The sequence below is a fragment of the Poecile atricapillus genome, chromosome 2 (assembly GCF_030490865.1).
Source record: "Poecile atricapillus isolate bPoeAtr1 chromosome 2, bPoeAtr1.hap1, whole genome shotgun sequence".
Taxonomy (NCBI): domain Eukaryota; kingdom Metazoa; phylum Chordata; class Aves; order Passeriformes; family Paridae; genus Poecile; species Poecile atricapillus.
Window position 1 is genome coordinate 79,775,672 of NC_081250.1, and position 24,849 is coordinate 79,800,520.

A 24,849-nucleotide genomic window follows, 5' to 3' on the forward strand; every position below is an offset into this window, starting at 1 on the left:
AATAATAGGGATAAACATGTTTTGAACATCCATAGATACCCAATCCATAGATTATAATTTGCAGCTGAGTGGATACCATACTGCTAGTAATACTGGGTGATGTGAAGACAATGAAATAGCTTTCTTTCATGGGATTAGAGTTTACAAATTATTTCAGAACATTCAGCTCTTTGTATAGCCTATTCATTTACAGGGCATATGAACTTATAACAGCAAACTTTATTTTACTGGATGCTGAAAAGAACAGTTTTTACACCACGTTAATTTTTATTTCAACTTCTTGCCTTCCACCTTCCAAATTACAATATACCAAAAAAACCCAAAACTGCCACAAAATAAAAACCACAACACCTCTTTAAATCAGATCTGTTTAATTGAAAAGAAAAAGTCTGTTACCCCCTTAAATATTTTCACTGTTTTCTTTGAAGTGAAACTCTAACTAGCTCATTAATCAGGAACATTGAGATAAAATTTTATTATTAAAAATTGCAGTTCCCTTACTATACCTTGAACAGGAGCTCTGATTGATCATAGCTGACACACGCCATTGAATTCAATTGAGTTTTTAACCTTTTGTATAATTTCATGTGAAAATCTGACAAAATGCCAATTGTTTAGGAAACTAATGGCAGCTATTCACTAAACAATAATTTTTGCAATGATTTTTTAGATAAAATAGGCCTAAAATATTTTAATACTGCTGTTTCAGAGAGATTTTGTTCATTACTGCCTATCTGGTCCTCAGTGGATGAAGCTGGGAATAAGAAAATCTCAGTCAGGTTCTAGGGATGTGAGCTGTCTTCAGTACATAAAAAACAATTCTCCCAATGCTAATACAGATTTGTTTATAAAATCTGCAGGTACTACAAATTCAATTGTATTTTCCTATTGCCAGCCAAGCTTAGCATTTCAACAATAATTTACTCATAATCAGACTGAGTCGAAGCCAGCTGCTACTCAGAATTGAAAATACCTTATATTTCTTTAGGAGACCTCTGTTTAAAAAATATTTTCATGAGATCAGAAAATGCAAGCTTATGCAAATACAATCATGGAAGCCTTCTCTTGTCAAGTCATCATTGTGGTATAGAAAATCATCCTCATCTCAGGATTTGTGGGTACTTTGATGTTATACAATTTTATGCAACAATTTAGGAGATGGAATACATACAGTATTATATTACATTATATTATATTATATTATATTATATTATATTATATTATATTATATTATATTATATTATATTATATTATATTATATTATATTATATTATATTATGTATTATACAGTATAATTCAATCATTATTTGACTTTTTAAAGATAGCATCAAGGTCAAATAAAAGACAAGAATTTGGATCAATTATTTGAATTCATTACCAGCTTAGTTTCATTAAGACGCCATGTGTCACTGTGTGACCCAAGTGATGCTGTTTCTTAACTGAAATGTATTTCGATAGATGTTGTCAACTTCTTCTAATAATTTCACCTTGAAATAATTCTTAGAAAGGGATAAGACAGTAATTGCAAGAAATTTGAAATACTGCTCTAAACTTGAAAAACTATTCATGCTTGATTAGCTTTTCAGTTTATTAAAAAGAGCAAAACCAAGTTTTCCCAATTTTACTCCATATTTGCTAAAGATTGTCTGAAACATGAAGCTATTATATATACCTAATTTCACGTCAGTTACATTTTTAGTATGGAAAGTTCCCATGTCAGCATGACAAAAGAAGTTGCTGGACCTGGACCATGAGAGAGGATCTCATCAATCTTCATACAAAGTATACATTTAAATTTAAACATAATCTTAAAGAAAGACAAAACATCAAAGAAATGTTTTTCTTTCTGTCCCAAATGTCAAGCTTCCAAACTCTGTTCCAAGAAGGATTGAACAAAAATTAAATATGATTTATGTTGACATAGAACATACAGATGCAACTAGTGTCTAGGTAGCCCATATTTTAGATGGCTCATCCAATTGTTGACTAACGGACTTTTCCTTGGGTTCCTCCACTGCTAGGTTTATCCTTTACTGTCCTGATGGGACACTTGTGGCTGGGCTCCTTTTCCCCCTTGAACTGAGATTGATGAGAGAGAGGCAGTTTTCTCTCATTGAAACTTGGTTGTTTATTTTTCTCTTATCTATATTATATATACACAAGGAAGAAGGAGCTACATGCTCTAAGATGGAAAGGTGCAAAATGTCTAACAAAGAATTTCTTCAAGGTTTTTTATATGTTCATTTATCCAATTAACAAATGTCAAATAAATTATTTTTCTTAGTGACCCAATGACCCAACACTTGTGTGACAAACTGCAGCATTCTCTATCCAATCACTTACTACTACCCAAAAAGTTCTAGAAGAGGAAGATGAAGAAGAAAGAAGAAGGAAAAAGAGACAATGCCCTAAATCCTCCATTTTGTCTTTTGTTCTGTAAACTATCTTAAACTCTGAACTTTAACTTTTTCACCCAGTGACTTAAGAAAACTCTCTAATTTGCACACTTGCACTCCTAGTTGTTTTCATGGTGTTATGTGAAATTCAGCGCTTTCTTGGATGTCAGAGCCAGGTATCAGAGATAAGGGCACACACTCTCTGCCTCTGACTCCAACACTTTACCTCATGACAAAATTTTTCACAAAGAGAAAGATATATTTTTAGTTAGCAGGATGGGAAAATTATCACTGGCAGCCAGATATTCCAAGATAGAACCCTTGAGCCTAAACTTGAAAAATTTATTACTGCTATTGTTTTTTACAATAAGTAATTTGGAGGACTAATTATCTGAAAAAGCTATTACTGCATTTAACTCTATTAATGTTACTACTTCTTTTTTTTATTTTCTAAAATTTTTACTTGCCATTATTTTGACCAAATAGAAATTGGAGGCCTCAAGATCCATTGTAAATCTAACAGGCAAATATAAATGGCAAAGATGATTTTACAGTTCCCATGCTAGAAAATATCTGCTTTGATAATTTCCTTTTCTTTTTCCATCTTTTTCAAGGAAAAAATTAAAAACTTCAACTGGAACAAACCCTCAGGGAAGTTAACTAATAGGATAGATATGCCACTTCTAGGTACAGACCTGAGAAGCCTGAGAAAACACTGTAAATCTGAGGAGTCTGGGACTGACCAAAAAGGTGAACAGCTTCCACCTACATATGCTTTTGTTTTGTCTTGTCAGAAGAAGAGGTTGAGTCACTGAGAATGAAGTTGGCAGACAGCACCTACTGTAGATGGGACAATCATTTCCAGAAGTTCATCCCGCTGCTTTTCACATTCTTACCCCTCACTGTCTCCCTTACTCTTCCTCAGTGATAGTAGTGACAGCAGTAAAAAGTCATATTGAAGCTCTGATTTAATTCCCTTGTTACTTTTCTCCATATCCATAAGAAGTGCTTGGTCCTGGCCCCTTCTATGACCTCACCTGGTATCAGGGAACATTGAAAATGTGAATCAGGGAGAATCAGGAGAGGAAAATTACAGGAAAAGGAGAAGCTTTTTGAATGTTGTGGCATCTTAAGATGAAATCCCTCTCATGCAAAACTGATGTGAAAGGAAGAAAACTTGTGAGAGAAGAACAGATTTCAGGCATCTCACAGATTCTTCCAAAACCCTTCTGCCTCCAGGCCTCACTTTCCCTACAGGGTGTCTATGTGATTATATATCATTATTGTTAATATATTTAACTTCCAGGCTAACAGCTTCCATACTAACTACTCAGATAAGTATAGCCAGCTGGGTAAACTTTGCAGCATGGGGAGAATCAGATGTCTTAGGTTCATTCTTCACTAGCACATACTACATATCCTTCAATTTAGGTCAAATATGTAGAGTCCCCAGGGCCATGAAATGTCCCTATTACATGGGAATACTTGAGGGGGAATGGAAGGAGGACACAGCCTACTTCTATTCTTTCAATCTTCTTTATCTTTATTGACCTTTCAGATCTGAAAAAGAGGCTGGGCTGCAGAAGGTAGATCGCAAGATGCTATGGCATAGCTACGATACTGTGAAACCCAGTAATTTTATTATCAAGTGCATCTTGAAGTTTAACTGTAAGAGAGTGACTCCAGTCCTTTCAGTTCAGAATTAGAATAGAATAGAATGATTAGATTAGATTAGAATAAAATAGAATGTCTTTCTCAGGCTGGGAATCTAATCCAGGGTCTTGCACTTAGGAGGCAAAACAAACTTTTGGTCCAACCAAAATTTTGGGCAATGGACTAGTTGGTCACTTCTCTACTCGAGTCAAGACTGGACTGACCACTGTGTTCTGCCACCAGCAAGCTCCCCTCTATAGTTGAAATTCAGTAGGCATCAAGACATGCCAGACAAGAACCTGAAAATGAGGTTTTGGGCTTACTCTAGATTTGAGCCCAGAGTTGCTCTTCTCACAAGTCCTAGTCAAACCCTAAGGCAAGGTCTAGATTGGCATTGAGGGGTGCTGCCTGGCTGAATCACCCTCAGCTGAGGGTGATTCAACTTACCGATTTTGTCACAGACAGATGGGCCACCTTTGCCTAACACAGGGAAAGGACACATACTAGTCATCTGTAGGGTCCAATAAATATGGAAATAACCGCTCCGTCCCCCCAAAAAATGACCTCAGGCCTAAAACAAGGCATTCTGGCGGTGGGAAAACGTGGCCTTCGGCGTTGCCGTGACATTAAGGGAGAGATAGCCACCTCAACCATCCGTCAGGAAGAAGTGGGATCTTCAGCCAGGTCAATCTCCTGCTCGCAGCAGAGTTTGGGGAAGCTGCGAGAACGCCAAGCGAGAGGTGGCAGCAGCGAGTCGCCGTGCAGCCCGGTGGCGGCGGTCGGACTGTACCGCTGCAGCCTCGGCTCAGCCCGGCTGCAGGTACCGCCGCCAAGCCCGCTGCGGGGCCCGGCATTACTTATCCTGCGCGGCGGTGCGGAGCTGGAGGGGCTCGGGGAGGATGGATTGGAAGCGCCGTACCCCGCGGGAGCGGCCCGCCTGGCCGCCCCTGGCGCCCAGGGACACGCGGGTCCCTCCCTGCGGAGCAGGTGCTGGGACCGCGCGGTCGGGCAGCAAATGACTGTAGGCGCTGCCCGGGCGCCTCGGCCGCCCCTGAGGCTGTCCCCGGTGCCGCCCTGATGCTCAACCCGCTGCCAGAGTGAATTAGCAGAGGTTACCCTGGGCAACAACCCAAAAAAATGGGGTGGTTTTATTCGGGTACCAAAACTCTGAGCGGCAAGTTGAAAGGAGCCGTGGAGTGGCAACTTTCAGGTGAGTGCTGCAATTACATTCCACACAAGTTTCTCAACGAAGGGTTAAGAGTGCGCAGAAGAGTGCGCAGGAGTAAAACATGACTTCCATATTCCTTACCCTATGTGCTCGCAAGAAGACTTCTGAAAACATGGTAGGATTTCCACTTAGGTTTCCCAAGCATGGGAAGAGAGACCCGAGGTAGACACGAGCCGGAGAACGGGTTCTTGCCTCCCTGTCGCTGTCACCGTTTTGGCTGGCAGACCTCAAGTTCCCAACCCATGACAGCAGCAGCCGCGGTGACTGCTGATGAGCTGCTCCCCACCGATGACCCTCGCCCCAGGGTGCGCTCCCACACCTGCTCCCTCCGCCCTGCCTCCCCCTTCCCTAGTAAATCAGAGATCCCCCGGCCGCGGGGTTTTGAGGGAACACGGGGACGCGCCCCTCTGCGGCGAGGCTGGGGGACCCGGCCCAGCCCGGCCCTACCTCAGCCCCGCCCGGCACAGGCGGCGGCGCCTCATCGGTAGCGGGGCCGCCCGCCCCCCTATCTCCCCCCGCCAGCGCCGGCTGCTCGGCCGCGGCGGGCGCGCTCCTGCTGGGGAGGGGACGGACAGGGAGGGGCGGAGGAAGGAGGGAGGGAGAGAGGCAGGGCGTGCGGGAGCGCGGCGGCGGCAGATGCTGCGGCGGCGGCTGTGTCTCCTTCGGCCACATCCCGCGGCCGGTGCGCCCGCCCGGCGCGCTGCGCTACGGCGCCGCCGCGCAGCCTGCCCCAGCCGCCGCCGCCGCAGCGGCCCCGCGCCTCGCCCCAGCGGCGGGGCGGTGGATGCCGAGCCCTCCTCGCCCCGGCAGCCAGCGGGCAGCTGTCCTGCGGCCGAGCCCCTCGCAGCCGGATCGGCGCTCTCGCACGGACACGGGGACACCCGGCCGCGCACGCAAGCCCGGGGGGGGGCAAGCCGAAGATGCTGCAGCTGGGCAAGGTCAGGACCTTGCGGTGAAGCCCGGAGCCGTCGCTCGCCCCCCCCCCCCACCGCCGCCCCCTTAATTCTTGCTTAGCGGACTGAGGATTTGCTGTTGGGTTTTGGTATATGTTTGGGAGCAAGCAGGCAGAATCGGCGCCGATCGGTGAGTACGACAGGCACTGTAATGGTGCCAGGTCCGTCCCCCTGCCCCCCCCCCCCCCCCCCCCCCCCCGCTTCCCTCCTGCGTGATATTTCTTCTTGGTTCGGGGTCCTGCGCTGCTCCCTTCGGCCAGGCAGCCGGGCAGGGCTGGGCTGCAAGTAGCGTTATTTGTGTCCTCGGCCGAAAGGTAACAAAGTGCGTTATTTCCTCATGGTTCTTTCTCTCGGGCCTCCCCGCTCCATCGCTTTCCTCCCTTTCTTTCTACGTTAGTCGTTGCTTATGTAGGGCATCCGCGGCACCGTGTCTCCCGACGCCCTGCACTAATGTGCTCGTTACGGCGGTGAAGTCATGGGCCAGGGAGAAGGAGGAAGAGGAGGGGGAAGATGAAGGAGCCTGGGGACCCGCGGACGGGGGCAGCGCCCGGCCCTGCGCGGAGCCCGCGCCCTGGGGCGGCTCCGAGAGACGGCTGCTGCGTGTTTCTGTGTGTCTGTGCTGCGTGTGTGTGTCTATGTATGTGTGTGTGCGGAGGGGTGTGTGTTCTTCCTTTGAAGCCACCGTCTGCGAAATCCTGCGCTCGAGGAGCGGGCGGAGGGGGTGGGGAGGGGAGCCGCGATGTACGCTGTGATGTTTCGTTGATCTATATTTAATGGCTGAAATGAGAGATGCTTTTCTTTCCTTTACCCTTACCTTACTCTTATTCTGGTGTGTAATGTGCTTGCATCGATCGGTCAAATCGTAGCTTCAGCTGAATCAAGTCACCACAGAGGAAGGAGGTGCAGCGGCACAGGCAGTATATGTAATACACAAATTCATCTGGCCGGGGATCTTGGAGAAAAATGAAAAAACCCATAAGAGGCATAATTTTAGAAACCATGTTAAATTTCCCCTGGAGGGACTGGAAGGATGAATACATGGAAGAATGTTATCTTGTGCAGTTACATTTTCTTATACTTTGTAAGGGCGTGCTTTGTTTGGATTCACGGTGTCACTGTTAACCCTATGCAATACAGAAAAGAAAAATCCGAAACTTGGAAGAAATATTTAGAAATGAATAGGCTCCTCTGTTGAACACCCAGCTTTTAACTTTAGTAGCTGTAGTAACTGATATCTGTGCCCCTTAAAACATGTATGCCTTATTATTTGCAATAACAGGGCAAAGTAAAAACTTCACATTGCATTTTCAGTCTTTATATGTAACCTATATGTAAAGTCAAAACAGTGAGTCAGCTTGAGCTCTGCTTTGTAGCAAGCCTCTCCATAGGGTACGTCAAGACTTACGTACTTCAAGACAGAGAGAGGACAACCCAGAATTATATGGAGTTTATGTAAGTCTGTTGTGTCTTTAGCAAAATCAGGAGAGGGAAAAAATCTTTAGCATTCTGTACTTCAGGATATATTCATCCTGTCTTAAAAAATAAACTGATTATGTAACTCATGTAGGCTGGGTTTATCTTTTTTGAACAGCCTAGCTAGTTGGCCAGTGTATAAATTATATGGCATGAAGGGGTTAAGGGCAGGTCTCCAGAAAAGGCTGCTGTATATCCTACATGTGTTGCCTCTGAGACTCAAGTGGCTTTAGGGCTTTTGTTGCCTTTACACAGGTTACCTGGGGAGAAGCCCCAACACTAAACCCAAACCACTTTGAAAGACTGTGTATTTAAGCAAAACATTATATGATGATCTAATACCCTTGTGTCACCTTGTAAGACTAATTTCTGAGCCAAGTTGGTGAAGCTGTCTCATTTTAGTCTGTGAATGACATGATCCTTTGGGAACCTTGACTGACTATCAGCTGAAAAACTGCAGAGAACTTGCGATCGATCATCGTCATTTGTAAAAAGTTGATTAATAGCTCGGGACTGGGTTGAATGTGATTATGTTGAATGTTGTAGTTCCAAAAGAGGAGATCACATCTTGATCACGTTGTTCAGAGATGGTTTTTGCAGTCTGTTATATAAGAGAGGCTTGGGAAAAAAAAAAAAGGAGTAGCGGGCTGTGTTATGTATACATACTGAGGGAAATACCCCCCAAAGCTGCTAGTTGGAAGCAAAGTATTTATTTCCAAATGCCAGTTGCATGACTTTTTGTGGATTGTAAGAAGGATGCTTTTTGGGAGAGGACACCAGCTTGAGTTCTGTTTGTCAGGTGCCTTAATAGATGTTAAAAGCAATAAATAGCTGATCAGTGACACAAGCTGCTGAGTTTGGCTGTGGGTTTTTTTTATAACAACACCAAGATAATTTCATCCTTGCGTAATGAACTCTAACAGACAGCTGCACAAAACAGAAATAGTAGCAGCCAAAAAAAAAAAAAAAGGTTTTTGCACGATTTTAATTTGCATAATTTACCTTTGCTGGATGGTATCAATTTAATGACTATGGTTTGGTGTTGAGTATTTGTTGCTCAAGACATGTGTAAAATCAATTTATGCTACAAAGGAAGTGCTGGAGTAGTTTATTTTAAGGGTTTTAAGAAAAGCCTTTTTAGGTAGGAGTGTAGATTGGCATGTAAATGGAGCAGATAACAGAATCAGCGGAACTCATGAGTGTTAAATTTTGCACTAAATTTCAGATACATTTTCTATTTCATGGTTCAGTGTGATATGATTTTTAGAGTTGATCATTTGTGGAAATTCCAGCATATCTTTGTTAGGATTTCAAGCACATATTTCTATCCTAGAAGCAACTGTTTTTAGGAGTATCAGCAAGATAATGCATTATTACAGTACTTTTCACTTAAATAAGGACCTGTGGTCTTGATGCTTATTGGTTGTGCTTGTAAGTCATGAAGTTACAGCTGAGGTTTGACAAAAATGAAAATGATTGTTTTTTCTCTTTGAAGTTCTCAGTAAGATCTTATTAGAGGATGAATTTTGATGCCTATTTAACTGCACAATATTAAGTTTAGGAGTAGAATTATTAATCAAGTACAAGTAAACAACAGACCTTAATAGATGCAGGAATTTTAAATATGGAAAATTTATTTCTTAAGTGACAGAATTACTCTCGAATAGGACTAAACCACATTTGCTCTTTAAAGAAGAGATTGCTTTTGTCATGGCAGAAGGTATTTTACCAGGAAAAACATTGTATTTCTGACCTTTTTTAACAGGGCCACGGTGGGAAAAGTATTTTTCTCTCATATGAATAAGAAGCCCCTGTGCAGGACAAGTAAGTAGTCCTCTGCTCACACACTGCAAAACCACAGGACCCTTTGGCTAAATGGTTCCTTCATAGTTAGGCTCACCTGGAAAGAAATCTGAATCCAGCATGACACACTGAAACAATTTCTTCTATCTCCTTGGGAAGTGCTATCTTAGTGTAGTGAATGGGTTGCAAAAGCAGATTGCCTGACCAGATTGTCTGGCATTATGCTGGACAAAATTTAAATTCAGTAGTATTGAAAAGGAAATATGGTGTCTGTTTGTATGTAAACCAGTTGCCATGTTAAAAGATTTGTTCTTTTTCTTATATAAACTGCCAGTTTAGTGTGGAACTAAGAAACAGAGAAACATTTCATTATCTATGAAAGCAAGCATTTATTATTTGTTTAAATTGCTCTTGGCATGGTAACTTCTAGTGCATCCTACTGGCTCTTAATCTGCCTATTCTACTTTACAAAATTCTATTATAGTATATAAGCAATAACTTCAAGACACATAAAGCATGGAACAGAATGTATTATGTTGTCCTTTTGGTCACTGCCTATTTTATTAAAGCTTCTGAAAAAAAAAAAAAACCAACAAAAAATCACCCAACCTAAACTCCCCCAAGAAGCCCCCCAGGTTTCTAATGAAACTTTAAAACTTTGTGCTTCTTAGAGCTGCTGAAATGGTGTTAGCTTTCTAAAATTCAGATATATAAAATAACCATGTTTGATGTTACATTTTGTTTCAGTTTATTGTGTTAATCATAATAATTCTACTTTATAATGAACTATTATTTTCCACTTATTTTAATTCATTTTAGGAAGCCACAAATATGTAGAGTCTGAGTTGTAGCATCCAAAATCAAGAACAACTGAGACCCAAAGCATCTTTACGTAAAACATACTGTAGGGAAGGATTTTTCAGTTTCCCCTCCTATATTTTCCATGTTTTTGTCTTCCAGTCTTTTTTTCCTTGCCAGATTTACAATTGATTTCTTCATCTCCCAAAAATCTTCACAGTACAGCAACTTCCTTTTGGTTAAGAAAATTACTTTTGGAAACTGACAGTGTAACTTAAATTTGTCTGCTTAATCTAACAGAAACATCTTATTTTTTCAGCGATGGGTTCATTCTCCTGTTCAAATACTGTCAGGTGTTATGCAATTAAGTAGCCAAATATCCCTTTAAGGCTGAACTTTTGAAGGTAGCCAAATTAAATAAACAGGTAGTATATATATGTATTCTGATGGGATTCATAATTGTTTTAAATGCACTGAATAAGACGTAACACACATTCATTTATATTAGATAATTTCATTCAAATTACTAAGATGCTTGGGAAAGTAATTAGAAGTAAGTTACAGTCTGATGGTAGAAGATTGCTGTACCTTTTAGCTGCACCTTTAGGGTGATTATAGATTATAATCTTCATCCTGTAAAAGTATATGCTTTCCATCAGAACCAGCAAGTGGTTTGGAAGGGTGACCTGGCAAGGATGCTCTGAGAGGTAACTTACAGCTCCAGACAAATGAGCTTCAAGGTATTTTAATTCCTACTTCCCGAGAGACTTCTACAATTGTTGAAGCTGGGTATCTGAAAAAAATGCACTGGATGTTATAAACAGAACATGTGAACTTTTTAGTTTTTCTTACTTTTCTTTACTTTCTTTAGTTAGAAAAACTTTTTTTTTTTAGTTTTCCACCAAAATGTTAAAATTCATGAACTTGTATGTTCCTGATATGCTAGCTGATCTGTAGGTGGTTTTGGAGTTTTTGTTTGTTTGGGGTTTTTTTAATATATACATTACTTTAAATTGATGTGAGCAAAGAGTGTAGCTTTTTTGAAGATGCCATAAATGAATCAATTCCTGGCATGTTGGCTGGGTAGTAATCAGGTTTCTTCAAAAACAGGTTGTTGTTGCCCCAGTCAAATTTACTTGTTAAAAAATAATCATTCTTCTTGACAAGAGGTTGACTGTTACTTTATCTGTTTGGCATATGGGAAGGCAAAAGCTTTTTCATGGTCTTTTTAGCGTGAAATACGTCATGACATTAGATATGGATGTTCATATTCAGCGAAAAGCAGAGTGAAAAGGCAGAAGGCTAGGTCAGAGAATGGTTATCTCAGGAAACAACAACTCAAAGCTTTTCAGCAATGGAAATGCCTCAGGATTAAACATGTAAATCTTGCTTGTACAAACCCTGTTGTTGTCTTCTATGTCAGAATTTTTAGAGTCAGTTCTTTAAATAAGCAGATACTTGGAGACATTAATATTTCTTATGGCAACCAGGCTTCAGGACAACTTTTGAACATGCCTAATGGCATCATCTAATTTGTATATGGCGTGATACCATAGTAGGTCTTGTGTGATCAAGAAATTGAAATCTCATGGAAGGTTGTAGTTGGGGCTGCTAAAAAGTGTAGGTACTAAATACAGGTTTGTATATCTAGCAAATTATTAAAAAAATCAAAATCTAGGTTAGTCTGAGCATTCTGAAAAAGTTTAACAAAATGATTAGTCATATTTGATACTTTTTGAGTACTTCTCATGAAGCACCTGTGCTACTGATCACCACATGATGGTAACCTGAACCTTCAGTTCAGTGCCTAACCTTGTCTGACCTAGTCTGCTTAGAAATGCAATGACTAGAACAAAAAAAAATCTGGGTATTTTAAAAAGTTTGTATTCTAATGAAGGAGGTTGACAGTAATTGGTGAGTCATGGAATTCTTGCTGCAAATGATTTTGAAGGCTGAGTTACAAGGATAGTGTGATTTTATATGTGAATTTCCACTGCAGTGCTGATATCTGTCATCTGATGGTACAGGGCAAAATTTGGAAGTGTGATAGTGCATCTCTTCTTTATAAGGGTCAAATATATAGAATGCATTCTCAAAATTTTCATTACAACTAAAGCAACAGAAGACTGTTGGCTTCTGTTTACTTCTGACAGTTTACTGTGTTAACCTTCCCAACAGAAGGATTTTGAGTAACAGGGTTGGAAGTCCTGTCCTGTTTACAGATCACCAGGTTACTTCCTGATCTTCTCAGCTATGTCTGTGTGATTTTCAGACTATAATGTTTGGCCCATCCTGGGAAAGAAAAAAGGGGTTGTTATCTGCCACAGACCTTAAGGATTAGCTACTATACATACATTCATTTTACTGATGACTTACAGCACCCGATAGTTGAATGAGTAGGAGATAGGCAACACCAATTCCTCTTTTTCTGCTGTAATGAACATGATAGTCCCCTACAGATTTTATAGATTCACTAGTATGTATTTTTGGTTGAAAGTGTTTCTGACAAGCTTGGCAGATTATTGCACTTATTTTTCACTTCTGACTTCTATTGCCTTTACCAAGAACAAGTAAATTATTGCATAAAGCCTCAGGAGTCTTGGGAGACTCTGACTTTAATCTCTTCAAAGAAGAACAGACAGGTTGAACTTAATTAGAAACATGCATGTCTAATCAAAGGGTAATTTTAGAATCACAAGTTTTAAGAACTGGCATTAAAAGCAGATTCATGGTACCAAAAAATCTTTGGTATTATGAAGCCATGGTGAAGTATATTTGTGAAGCATAATGCACTATTCTGATAAGCAATTGTTTAATACTCTCAGGTACATAGGCCTTCCTAATATGTGTCATTACACAGTTTTTTCAATTTAAAAAAATTCCAGATAATGAAATTCTGGTCAAATTATGGAAGTTCGTTAGCCCCTGAGTATTTCCACTGGGATCATGTGCACTTAATTCTCAATGCAGATTCTGTAATGAGCACCCAAAGGATGGTTAATACTCCTCATTTCAGAAAGGAACAAGCATTTCCTCATATTCTATGTATTTTACACAGCATAGATCTGTTCAGCAAGTACTCTATGTGGATGAAGTGGAAAGCTATGGTGTAAAATGTAACCTTTTTTTTCTTCTTTGCCTTTCTTGAGACTGAGTTTTGATTAGTTGGCTCACGTTTCCCCTCTACAAATACCTTATAAGTAAAAGTAGCCAAGATTAATCTGCTTATTAATTCTTACTTTTCTATCCCTAAGTCTTGGAGATACAGTGCATATATAAGTCTTGCTGTTTAGCTTTTGTTTTGTGTTTTTTGGCCAGTCAGTCTGAAGAGATGAGAATTTTTTGTAGTGAGTAATAAATATTTCTTCTATTTCATGTGTATTAGAATAACAGTATTTGAACTCAGCAGAGAAGATATCTGTTTTTGTGTGGTACAACCAAAATTCCAGGTTTTGATCATGTTTTATGCCTTCAATCTAGCTTAGAGTGGATAAAACATTCCACAGATACGTATAGTAATTTAGTTTCATTTCCAGAATAAAATTTATATATTCAATTTTTTTAAAATTTTTTTTTGTAAGCAAGTGCAACACTGGTATTTGAGGAATATGCTATACCTGACAGTGACAGTTAAGTGCAACATAAACTTGACCTACTTTTAGGATTTTGGAACGTTTTGGATTTTTGAGACCTGGCATCTCTGACCTCCTGAACATGCTGCTGTCATTTCATTGGAAAGCTGGCTGAGCAAAGCCACTTCAAAGAACCTGATTTTCCTGTTTGTGTGTGAAGTCCCTATATCTACTTACTCAGAGGAGAGCTGGCCAGTGAGGTGGAGCAGGGTTTCCTTCACAGCTGTGTTCTTCCCACTGGAGTCCTCAGGCTGACATTGCTGATGGATTACTCTGCCTGAGACTCTTTTAGCAAAGTCTCCCCTCTAAAAATATTTAGGGAGGAACTACTTGGCTTTTGATCAGTGGTGATGAAAATATTTCAGGCTCCCAAATGACAGATTGTTGGTGATCTATTGACAGAACAGACTTGGAGCAACAATGTTTGTCAAGGAGCCAAAGAGTCTGCAATATAAATTGCTTTTACATTTTGGGGTTTGTTTTGTTTTGTTTTCCTTTGGGGTTTTTTGTTTGTTTTTACTGTACATAATGTCCAAAGCAAAGAAGATCTGAGATACTGGTTATAGCGGGCCAAAAAAAGGCTGGATGGCAATCTGGGGACAGGGAGACAGACTGGAAGGTATAATTGCCCTGTTGTCATGTTGTCAATGAATAGGAAAGGTGATAATTCAATATCTTAACACAGGTAGTTGATCCAGTCTGATGATTTCTAGAAAATACTTTTAGAAATACATTTTTGGGAGTGTTTTATTTACTAAAGTTCATCAGTTCTAACAGAACACCTTGCACAGATAAATAGAGTTTGACCATGTTTAAGAAATGCTTGCATGAATATATTCTTCTTTTGGGCTATAAATACATATTGAATTAGTTGCACCTCTGTCAAATAAAAAAATTCCTCTCTAGCATGCACATTACATAACTTGCATATTAATCTCAAAAGCAATGTAATGTAATCTCCCTCAGACAAAACCCAGGTGTACTTTTGTTGAATTTGGTAACAGAAATCCAGCTGATTCTGTGGGACCCCTGTGTTTTACTAGATGTCCCTTAGTAAAACTTTTTTTTCTGTTGATTCAGCCTTCTTTCACTTGACTGTTTAGTAATTCCACAGGATAATCTTTGCAATGAAGAAGCTGGGGTAAGCTTTGTCAGTGGGTTTTGTTTTGTTTCGTGGTTTTTGGTTTGGTTTTTTTGTTGGTTGAACTTCTTTAGTGTGGTGGAGGTTTTTGTTGTTGTTTTTAAAGAACATTACAGTTATTACACTGTTATCATAAAAGAGGCAGGACAAGCAAACTTAGTAGTAGTTAATAGTTTTTGTACTATTTGGTCAATATATGAGTTACAGGTGGGGGTAAAAACGGTGGAGAAATGGGGAAGAGAAGGAAAAGATCAGAATACTAGTTTGTTTAGCTCACTTATCTTACTGAAAGATTCTTCCTGACCTGTAGAACAGTATAGTTCTGGAAGTATAAGTTTGTTTACCTGATAGTGTAATATGCTTGTCATCAAATGGAATTGCTCTCTAGGAAGTTATACAGACCTCCTAAAACAAGTGACTGAGTTTATGGAAATATGATTCTTGGGAATAAAGCAATTTATTCTTCCCCTTCTTCTGTTTTTAAATTCATTTCTTCATAAGGTATTTAGCATGCCTCCAGTAAAATACTGTAATAAAGAAGCAAGGACTCTTGATTTTTGAAGGGCTTAATATTCTTATCTTAACATTCAAGTATCCATGCTTTTCAAATGCTTTTCTAATAAACCTTTACTTAAATGAGGTCTTTTGGTTCCACTTTGGATTTCATAACTAAATAGTATTGGCAGAAGGCAAAAAATAAAGGGGTTTTTTGTGCATGGTTTTGTTTGGGAGTGTCAAATTTGTATATACTATGCAATGCCCTCCTGGTTTTGCTAAACAAAAGAGAACAGGTGGTGGTATCAAAAACATGAGTTGATCAGGAGGAATGGGACAAATGGAAAAGTGACACAGTCTTGAAATGCAGATGTATAGCTGTGTTTCAGAAATAAATGTTGTGTCTAAAACCTAATATTGTGCATTACATTACAAATCTCTTTCACATCCACTACAGTAAGTTGCACATTTAAGGGAATAGGATGCAAAAATAAAATTATTTTAGCCATTCTCAAACCTCATGGAAGTAGTAGAAGATTTATTGTGGTGATACTGCTTCCATTAGCTGACCCAAAACAGGACACACATCTCAAGTCATACCATTCCAACATGGAAGGTTCTTGGCAAATTATACAGGTGAGCTGAGATTCTGTCACTTCCACTTACTGCTGAGGCTGATTTCTTTTGTCTGTATGGGAACAGACACTGAAAACTTGTACCACTCCTATGTAGACTTTTTTACCTTTAAGTATGTTCCTCCTTGATACAGACAATGATGGATATCTGTCTCTCTTATACCATCTACTTAAGTTGGTTGTACACTAACTATTATGAACTACTGTAGTCTTGTTTCACTGTAAGGAAACAAAATTTTTTTGCTTAAAAAGCAGTAAAGAACTTTCTCTGAGTTTCAGGTGCCCACCACACTTCCTAACAACATGACAGGAAATTTACGGAGTTTAAATTCTCTCTCATTTTTATTTTAAAACTTTTATTTGGATAGCAATATCCCATAAATAAATATATGTCCATTCAAGAAGCATGGAGAAGAATGGTTATTTCTGATTGTGTTATCAGTATCCAAAGCTTGCAGTTCTGTCCATAATCCGTGAAGGAAAAGGGTTAGAGACTTGTAATTGTTTTCACAATACCAGGTTTTAGATACAAAGTGTAATTCAGAGGCACAGCTATACATCTGCATTTCACAGGAACAGTTGAAGAAAGAAGGGCCAGCACAAAACTTTTCTTTTTTGCACATAAATCGTTCTAGAGCTCCTTCAAAAAGGTGGCTTACCTTGCTGAATGAATTTATAGAATATTGTGCAATATTTCTGATGTTTTAATCTTCACGTTTTTCATACATGTGTAGAAGAGAAGAGAAGACTAAAAGGGACTTGCAATTTAAATCTGAGAATATATACATCCAAAATTTCTCAAGTTTGATGATATATGCAGAGCTTTTAATAGTACATAAATATAACATTCAAATATTAACCAAAACATAACAGACATATAAATCAATACTTTCTATCTCTTTATTATTTCTTTCTGCCAGGCAGGCTTCCTCTTTTGAACAGACTTTTTATTTGGTTGTCTTGAAACAGTCATTAATGGGTTAAAGAGAATGTCATGGAAATTGCTGTGGCCTTCTGAATTCTGTTCTTGGCTTTTTAATTTTTTTTTTGTTTGTTTGTTTTACTATTTTATAAGCTTTACACTTTATGGCTACTTTACCCCGAAATAATTTTATAGTGCAAAAAGATATTGTGAAGGGCCCAAAGCTGCTATTTCTAGACACAGGCTGGCTCACAGTGGAAGACTTAGGAGACTCCTTCAGTATGCCTGTTTGCAGCTGTTGTTTCAAACTTTCTCACTATTCTGCCTACAGGAAAGCAAACTTCTCAGTGTTTGAGTGGAAGTGTATTTGCCTCTTATTGATACTGAATTTCAGTAGGCTAATTTTTTTATGGAACTGGACCTTGGCCCTAAATTAGAACAAGAACTTGAAGCTAGCTGTAAATATCCCAGTGTTTCTCACGTTGAAATACAAAGCGAGCTCAACACTCCTCTCTGTGACTCTTTACAATAAGGAACAGAACCACAGTCTGGACTGTGCTCCGTCACTCTCTACATCTGCAGTGCAGTGTGTAACCAATTCCCTGCTGGTGCACATTTAGAAAGTTGCATGCTGTAGCTTCCTTAACTGCACCATGTGCAAGCATGCAGCTAGAGGAACAGGCTGGAACCATCTAAGCAATCAAACATAGTGGTGGCCCTTTGCTTTGAATTACATCAGTGTTTTGACAACCCTACTTAGATGACAGCCCTGTTGAGCCTCTGCTACCCAAAACTCACCTATGGTCCTTGTGCTGAAAAGTTCAAAAACTTATCTAACAAGACTGCTGAAGGGAAAACTAGTCAAGAGAGGCTGAAAATAGGTCAGGAACAGACAGGAAAATAGGATCCTGGTTGCTTATGTATCCATCTCCTAGAGCATGAAGCCCTTTCCATGTTGCTTTAGCAAAAAGCTCTTGCTACACTGCTCTCTACATGGGTGACATAAAAATTAAATTTTGTTTGACCTCAGCTATTTTTTTTCAAAACAAGTAACAACATATTTTATGTGATGTAAGAGGCCTTTTTCCAAAACAGAAAATGTCATTAGGGAGACTTTCTACATCTCTAAGAAAATGAAAATGAGTAAAAAGAGAGTAATTTGGAGAGGTGTAAACAAGGGGGGGGGGGGGAAGTAAACTGTACTAGATCCCTTCTCTGTGAGAATTTTGAAGAACAGCTTGCTTTGGAAAGAATAATGAAGCTGTAGAAAGCATCAGCAAATACCCTGCTGCTGGTCTCTTACGACACTCTTACTTCTATGGTATTAACATATAGTGTGTAAGGAATGTCATTATCTTCAGTTATAGGCAAGAGTTGCTGTTGTTTCATTATGCAGTAAGAGAGAAGTGGACAGACAACTTCTGCTGAAGCCTTGCTGTGGTACCAATAGTAATCTTTTCAGTTCTTTGCTGTTTCAAGCAAAAATGAGCCATTTCAGAGCAGGAGGGTGAGGGACAAATGCTTGAATTACCTATATCTATAGGTTTTCTTCTTTTTATAAGGGTCAAGTTGATTTTGGAGTAATTAGAGATTGTTTCAGCAAATAACTAGCATAGGTAACCCCAAGAATAATTGAACAATCTTTCAGCTTTTTTTTTTTTTTTACTTTCACAAGACATGAATGCTATTCTTTGTCTGAAAATATCTTAGCGCTTTTAAGATGGTTTCTCACAAGAGGTCTTTTCTGATACAGTATTTCTTGGCATTCATTTTGTAAGGAGAAATAAACAAACAAAATACAAAAGAAACAAAATGGGAAAAAATGGGGAAGGGGCCAAGGTGGCTGAGCACCCTAGGTGGATCAGAAAGTAACCATAGATCTTGCTTTGTAGTTGGTTTATTAGGAAAAAGTTGCCTTTATCACTCCATGAGTTTTAAATAAAGTAAAATATCTCAACAAATATAGGTAATGACTTTGATGGCAAGAATATATAATGGTTTTGGTCATACTATAGATTGTTTATTGCTGTAGAATAATTTACAGGTAGCAATATAATACATTCTCAAAACCATAATTAATGCAATATTAATTTGAAAAAGAAAATGTGTTAAACCTAACAATTTCCATGAAATTTTAGTTATAGCTGTTGTAGCTGCTGCTCTTTCACTCAAAGTAATAATTAAAGAAGGTTTGCTGAGCAAAATTAATTTAATTTCTTGGAGAAATCTAATTTACTCAACTCTGATCCATTTATATACTTGTAGTCAGCCTTGATAGCATGGTCTATTGAAATTCACAGTGAATTTTAGAACATCTGCCTTCTAATTATTCTAAATATCACTATCCTAAAACCATGTACATAAGGCAATTACTCCTTATGATTTTATACATTTCTGTTTTAGAAGCTGCTCAAAGCATGTCTGTCAGATTACAATTGGCAAGGATTGTGGAGTTAACAAACCACTTACACCTCAAAAGGGTAACTGCAGTGTGAATGACAACAGTGTTTCCTACAGATATAATCTGAAGAGAAAATTCAGTTTAAAACCCATAGTTTCTAGGGAGATATGTTTCTTTATAGCAGAGTACATTACCTCCTTTACCCATGGCATAGGTATTTTCTATGTACTCAGAGAATGCTTAGACTTCAAATCCTTTTTTTCTACTTCCAATAGACCGTTCCACAGTTCAGCATCTTTCCCTGATATCACTTACTCTCTTCTCGTAAGCTTTGCTCTAGGCTTAATTTCCTGTGTTTTCAGCTACTAGCTAGCTTGTTTTGGATGCTGCTTTTTCCTGGGTTAGGGCACAGGCTGCTGTTAGTGACAGAAAATCTGAGCTCATCATGACTGTGGTAACATCTTTGGCATCTCATTATTGGTCTGTGACTATCAAGCTGTCTAAGGATGATTCCAGTAGGGCCTTTCCTTTTATTCTGGTGTGGACTCTGTTGCAGATGCAAGAACATATCTGATCAAATGCTAACAGCTGATTTGGGCTTCAGAATTATCTTCTAGACAATAATTTCTTCCAGCAATAGAAAGTGATATCTTTCTTTCTCATGCATTTCTGCCATATTTGCTCACTGAAGAGTGGAGGAGTTTATACTGATCCTCTTTATCATGGCATCTGCCCATCATCTACTTTAAAAATTCTACTCACGTACTAATTGTATGAGATTTAAAATCTCTAATAATTATCTTTGAAAGGTCATGGCTATCATGGGAGGTTCCTGAGGACTGGAGGAAAGCAGACATCATCCCTGCTGTCAAGACAGATGATCTGGAGTGCTACAGGCAAGTCAGCCTCACTTCAGTCCTTGGGAAGATGACGGAGAAAATCCTTCTGGAAACACTTTCCAAAGATATGAAGGACAAGAAGGTGATTGGGAGTAGTCGTAATCAATTTATGAAGGAGAAGACAAGCTTTTCCAGCCTGAAGGCCTTCTATGGTGAGATATGACGGGTGATGAAGGAGGAGCAACAGGTGTCATTTATTTTGACTTTATGGGAAACTTTTGACAGTATTCTGTAATCTATTCATACTCAATCTTTTAAAGTATGGAAGAAATAAATGAACAGTGACATGGGCTGAAAACAGTCAGATCTGCTGGGCCCAGGATTGTCGTCAGCAACATGACATCCAGCTGGAGTCCAAGCACTAGTAGTATACACCAAGGGTTTCTGTTGTGTCCTGTATTGTTGAATATCTTTGTTCCTGATCTCAGTGATGGGACACTGAGCTGCACTCAGCAAGTTTGCTGCTGATACAGAATTCAGAGGAGTGGCTGATACACCAGAGGGTTGTGCTGCTGTTCAGAAACTTGTTACCAGGTCAGAGAAAAGAGAAGAAGGAAACCTTATGAAGTTCAGTGGAGGCAAAATGCCAAGTTTTTTCACCTGGGTTGGAATAACCTCTTGTGTCAGTTATATGCTGGGACCAGCTGCCAGCTGGCTGGAAATCAGCTTTGCAAAGAAGGATCTGAAGTTCCTGGTAGATGGCAGCAGTGTGCTCTCATGGCAGAAGAGATCTAACAATTTCCTGGGCTTCAGAGGGGAATGACTTTTTCATTCTATGCATTACTGATTAAGCCATGTCTGGACAACCGTGCACAGTTCTACTGTATTTCATAATTCACATTCTTTGACTTAAGTGTTGACATCTTCATTGTCTCAAAGAAATTCAGATATTGATGGACTGTAGTATCAGTTTAACTGTTGCTTAATATTGAACAAAGAGCACAGCTTTAAACTGGGAATGGGGGATGTTTAGTACTATGGAAGAATTCTGGGTGTGAGCCTGATGTGTTTCCACTGATGCTTGCTTTTAACACAGTAGACAACTGGTTTCTCTGCAAATGGGAATCTGTGTGTAATCTTCAGATTGTTCACTGAATGTGGTGGTCATCCCAAGGATGTCACTTGCATTAGTTACCATAGTTCATTTCTTGACGGACAGATGGAAAGGAAATACCCTAATGCTGCCTGAAGACTTAGACATTTCAGGATGTAAAGGAGCTTTGCATGATTTCCAGTATGGCCCAAAAGACTGCAGTAAGTGTGTCTGTGCAGCACCATTCAGCCTTGTCTCACACTCCCTTTCCTACATTCAAGAGCTCGTCTCCTGAAATTCAGAATTCACAGTAGCTAGAGCTGCATCCCTTAGGAGTCATCATCAGGATTTTTCAAGAATCTCATTACAATTTTCTTTGTAGCAGATGCTGTATGATTTTTGTTAACAACTGGCCTTCATTTCATTTCACTAGTCACTGATATGGCAGTCTAATTCAAATAAAGTGATGAGTGTGTCTCAAATTAGTCTGATACTGGAACTGGAGAAGTATATGTATAGAATCATAGAAAATGCATATGCTATATTGGAAGAGACCTATCAGGATAATCAAGTTCAACTCCTGGCCCCATGAAAGACACTGTAAGGATCACACTGTTCCTGAGAGCATTTCCCTTATGCTTCTTGAATTCAGACTGTCTTGGTGCTGTGACCACTTCCCTGGGGAGCCTTTTCCAGTCCCCAGCCATCATCTGGGTGAAAAACTTTCTCCTGTTATCCAACGTAACTCTCCCCTGACTCAATTTCATGCTGTTTCCTTCAGTCCTATCACTGGTAACAACAATGAAGAGGTTGGTACATGCCCCTCTTCTTCCATTCATGAGGAAGCTGTAACTGCAGTGAGGTCTTACCCCTCTGTCTCCTCCAGGCCGAACCAAGTGGTTTCAGATGATCCACATACAGCTACCTCTCCAGACCCTTCACCATTCTAGTGACTGTCTTTTGGATACTCTGTAACAGTTTAATGCTTTTCTTGTATTGTGGCACCCAACACTGCCCCCAGCACTTGAGGTGAGGCTGCCCCAGTGCAGAGCAGAGTGGGACAATCCCGTCTTTTGATGATGCTGTGCCTGATGTCCCACAGGGCAGGGTTGGCCCTCCTGGCTGCCAGGGCACTGCTGACTCAGACTCAACTTGCCACCTAACAGGACCCCCAAGGTCCTTTTCTACAGCACTGCTTTCCAGCCTCTTGTTTCCAGTCAGTCTGTCCATACATTCAGAGTTGTCCCATCCCAGGTGCAGAACCCTGCACATTTCATTGTTTAACTTCATTCAGTTGGTGATTGCCCAGCTCTCTGATTTGTTGAGGTCTCTCTGCAGGCCTTCTCTGCCATTAAGGGAGTTGAGAGCTCCTTGCTATTTAGTGTCATCAGCAAGCTTATTTAGTATTCCTTTGAGTCCTGCATCCATATCCTTAAGGAACATGTTGAAATTAACTGGGCCAAGGATATAGCATGCTTTCTTTTTTCTTTTACTCCTAGGATACCCTGGACACCCTAATCTCTGTGTTCTGTGGTTTTTCTTATTTGCTTTCTTAAGAAAATCAAGGCAAGATGTTTGCAGTGAATGACCAGTGGTTGGAAAGCTCTGGATTAATGGCTGACAATTTCAAATTATTCTAAAAATAAACACTTCACAGTCAGAATTTCTTTCATATAACTGATGATGGAAAATGCTTCTTCAATATTCAGATTGCAAAATGTTTTGTTGGAATTTTTTCTTTAATAATAGAGCATCTAAAATGAGCTAATGCTTTCTGTTTTGTTATGAGGAAGTTGTGTAAATCTGCTTGAAATACCCTTTGTTTTTAGATATAGAGTGATGCTAGCAGAATATGAATGCTTCATTCCTGATCATATTTGTGTTGGACCTGAACAGCATGATCTACTGGGATCTGAAGATCTGAATAGGTAGTTCCTCATTATAGTATAGAAAATGGACTCCTTACACCTAACTTGAACAAAAAGTCAGAAGATAGTTTTCCAATAGAAAGTTCTTTTCCCTTCATATTTTTTTATGGGCAGGATTTTGTGGGATGGTGTCTGGAAAAATGGTGGCAAATTGGATTATTAATAATGCTTTTATTCAGAAAACATGAAAAAAATTAACTTCTACTTTATAAAAATATATCCATGTGACAGTAGAGGCTTGGAATATTATTTTACAGTGTTCCATAGATGGGTGATCTATTATTTTGCTAGCTGTCTTCCGGGTTGGTTAATTTTCTCATAAACTAACTTAAACATTTTTTTTTATAAAGACACAGTGATGTGGTGGTTCCCTATGTTTTAACAGGGGAGTATTAATTGTCATCTGTTTTTCTAGTCATTCTTACAAATCCAAAAGTCCTGGGCTGATGAAATGAGATGAGCAATCTGATCACAAAGAATGAAGCCAGAATTGATTTTCTCATGTATTAGCTTTGCATTCTTGCATTAACATTTTTGTAAATAGCTTCACTGGTTCAAGGCTTGAGTTCTGGGTCATAAACTCTTCTAAATTTTATGATAAGTATCTATCTTCTGAATTGTTTTCCTATGGGAGCAAAACCTCTGAAGGGTGCCAAAAACTGGTTTTGATTAAAGAAGCTGTTGGGTCCTGCACTACTAGTGTCAGAAGTGGAGAAGTGCAGGTCACAGATCAGGCCCTGAAAGCTCTTCCTGCTCCCAATAATTCCGGTACCTTTAAAATCCCTGCTCCTTTAAATTTTATTCTGAAGTCTTTCCACTCTGTGATAATAATCTTTTTTGTTGGCTTTTCTGGTTTTTTTTCCTATACTAGATACTAAGTGTATGATTGACAGGACTGGCATTGGAACTCTTTTTTTATAACAACTTCATTAATCTTTGCTTATAATTTCTCCAAATGGGAATAATACATCATGTTTCCAATGTCACACAGAGAATACAATAAGATAAGTACTGTTTATTTGACCAAGGCTTCTTGTACCAGCAGGCTCTAGATGTCTACAAATTGTAGATTTTCTCATTCTTTTGTAACTTTCCCTTCACCATTGCCGGGTTTTAAAAAGGCCCAGCAAGCATTAAGAACACACTGTATTTTAAAGGGAAGCAAAAGAGTACCAAAACCAACCTCCCCCTTGCCCCAAAACCCCAAAACAGAACAGGGAGAAAGGGGAGGAGTTCAGTAGTGGTGATTGGTGGGGGGTAGAAGTTCCAGGAGCAGACTCTTTTTGGCAGTTACTTTTAATTGAATTCTTGTCATGTCGCTACAATGTAAGAGTAACTAGATCAGTTGTTTCTTTTTTTTTTTTTTTTCTAGGTAACACTGTTTTCTAGCAGTTAAACATGTACATGACAAAGTATTGCCAACTGAACACTGTATCAAGCTGCATCCAAGCCAATCATC

General features: G+C 39.4%; 1 protein-coding gene across 2 annotated transcripts in view; it reads left to right on the plus strand.

Moving 5' to 3' along the window:
- The first annotated feature begins 5,896 nt into the window (after positions 1-5,896).
- Positions 5,897-24,849, plus strand: part of CTNND2 (catenin delta 2) — a 691,061-nt gene continuing 672,108 nt past the window's right edge. For both annotated transcript variants that reach the window (XM_058831646.1, XM_058831649.1), the window contains exon 1: positions 5,897-6,360. In XM_058831646.1, coding sequence (XP_058687629.1) covers positions 6,324-6,360 — 37 coding nt within the window. In that variant the 5' untranslated portion in view covers positions 5,897-6,323. The remainder of the gene's footprint in view (positions 6,361-24,849) is intronic.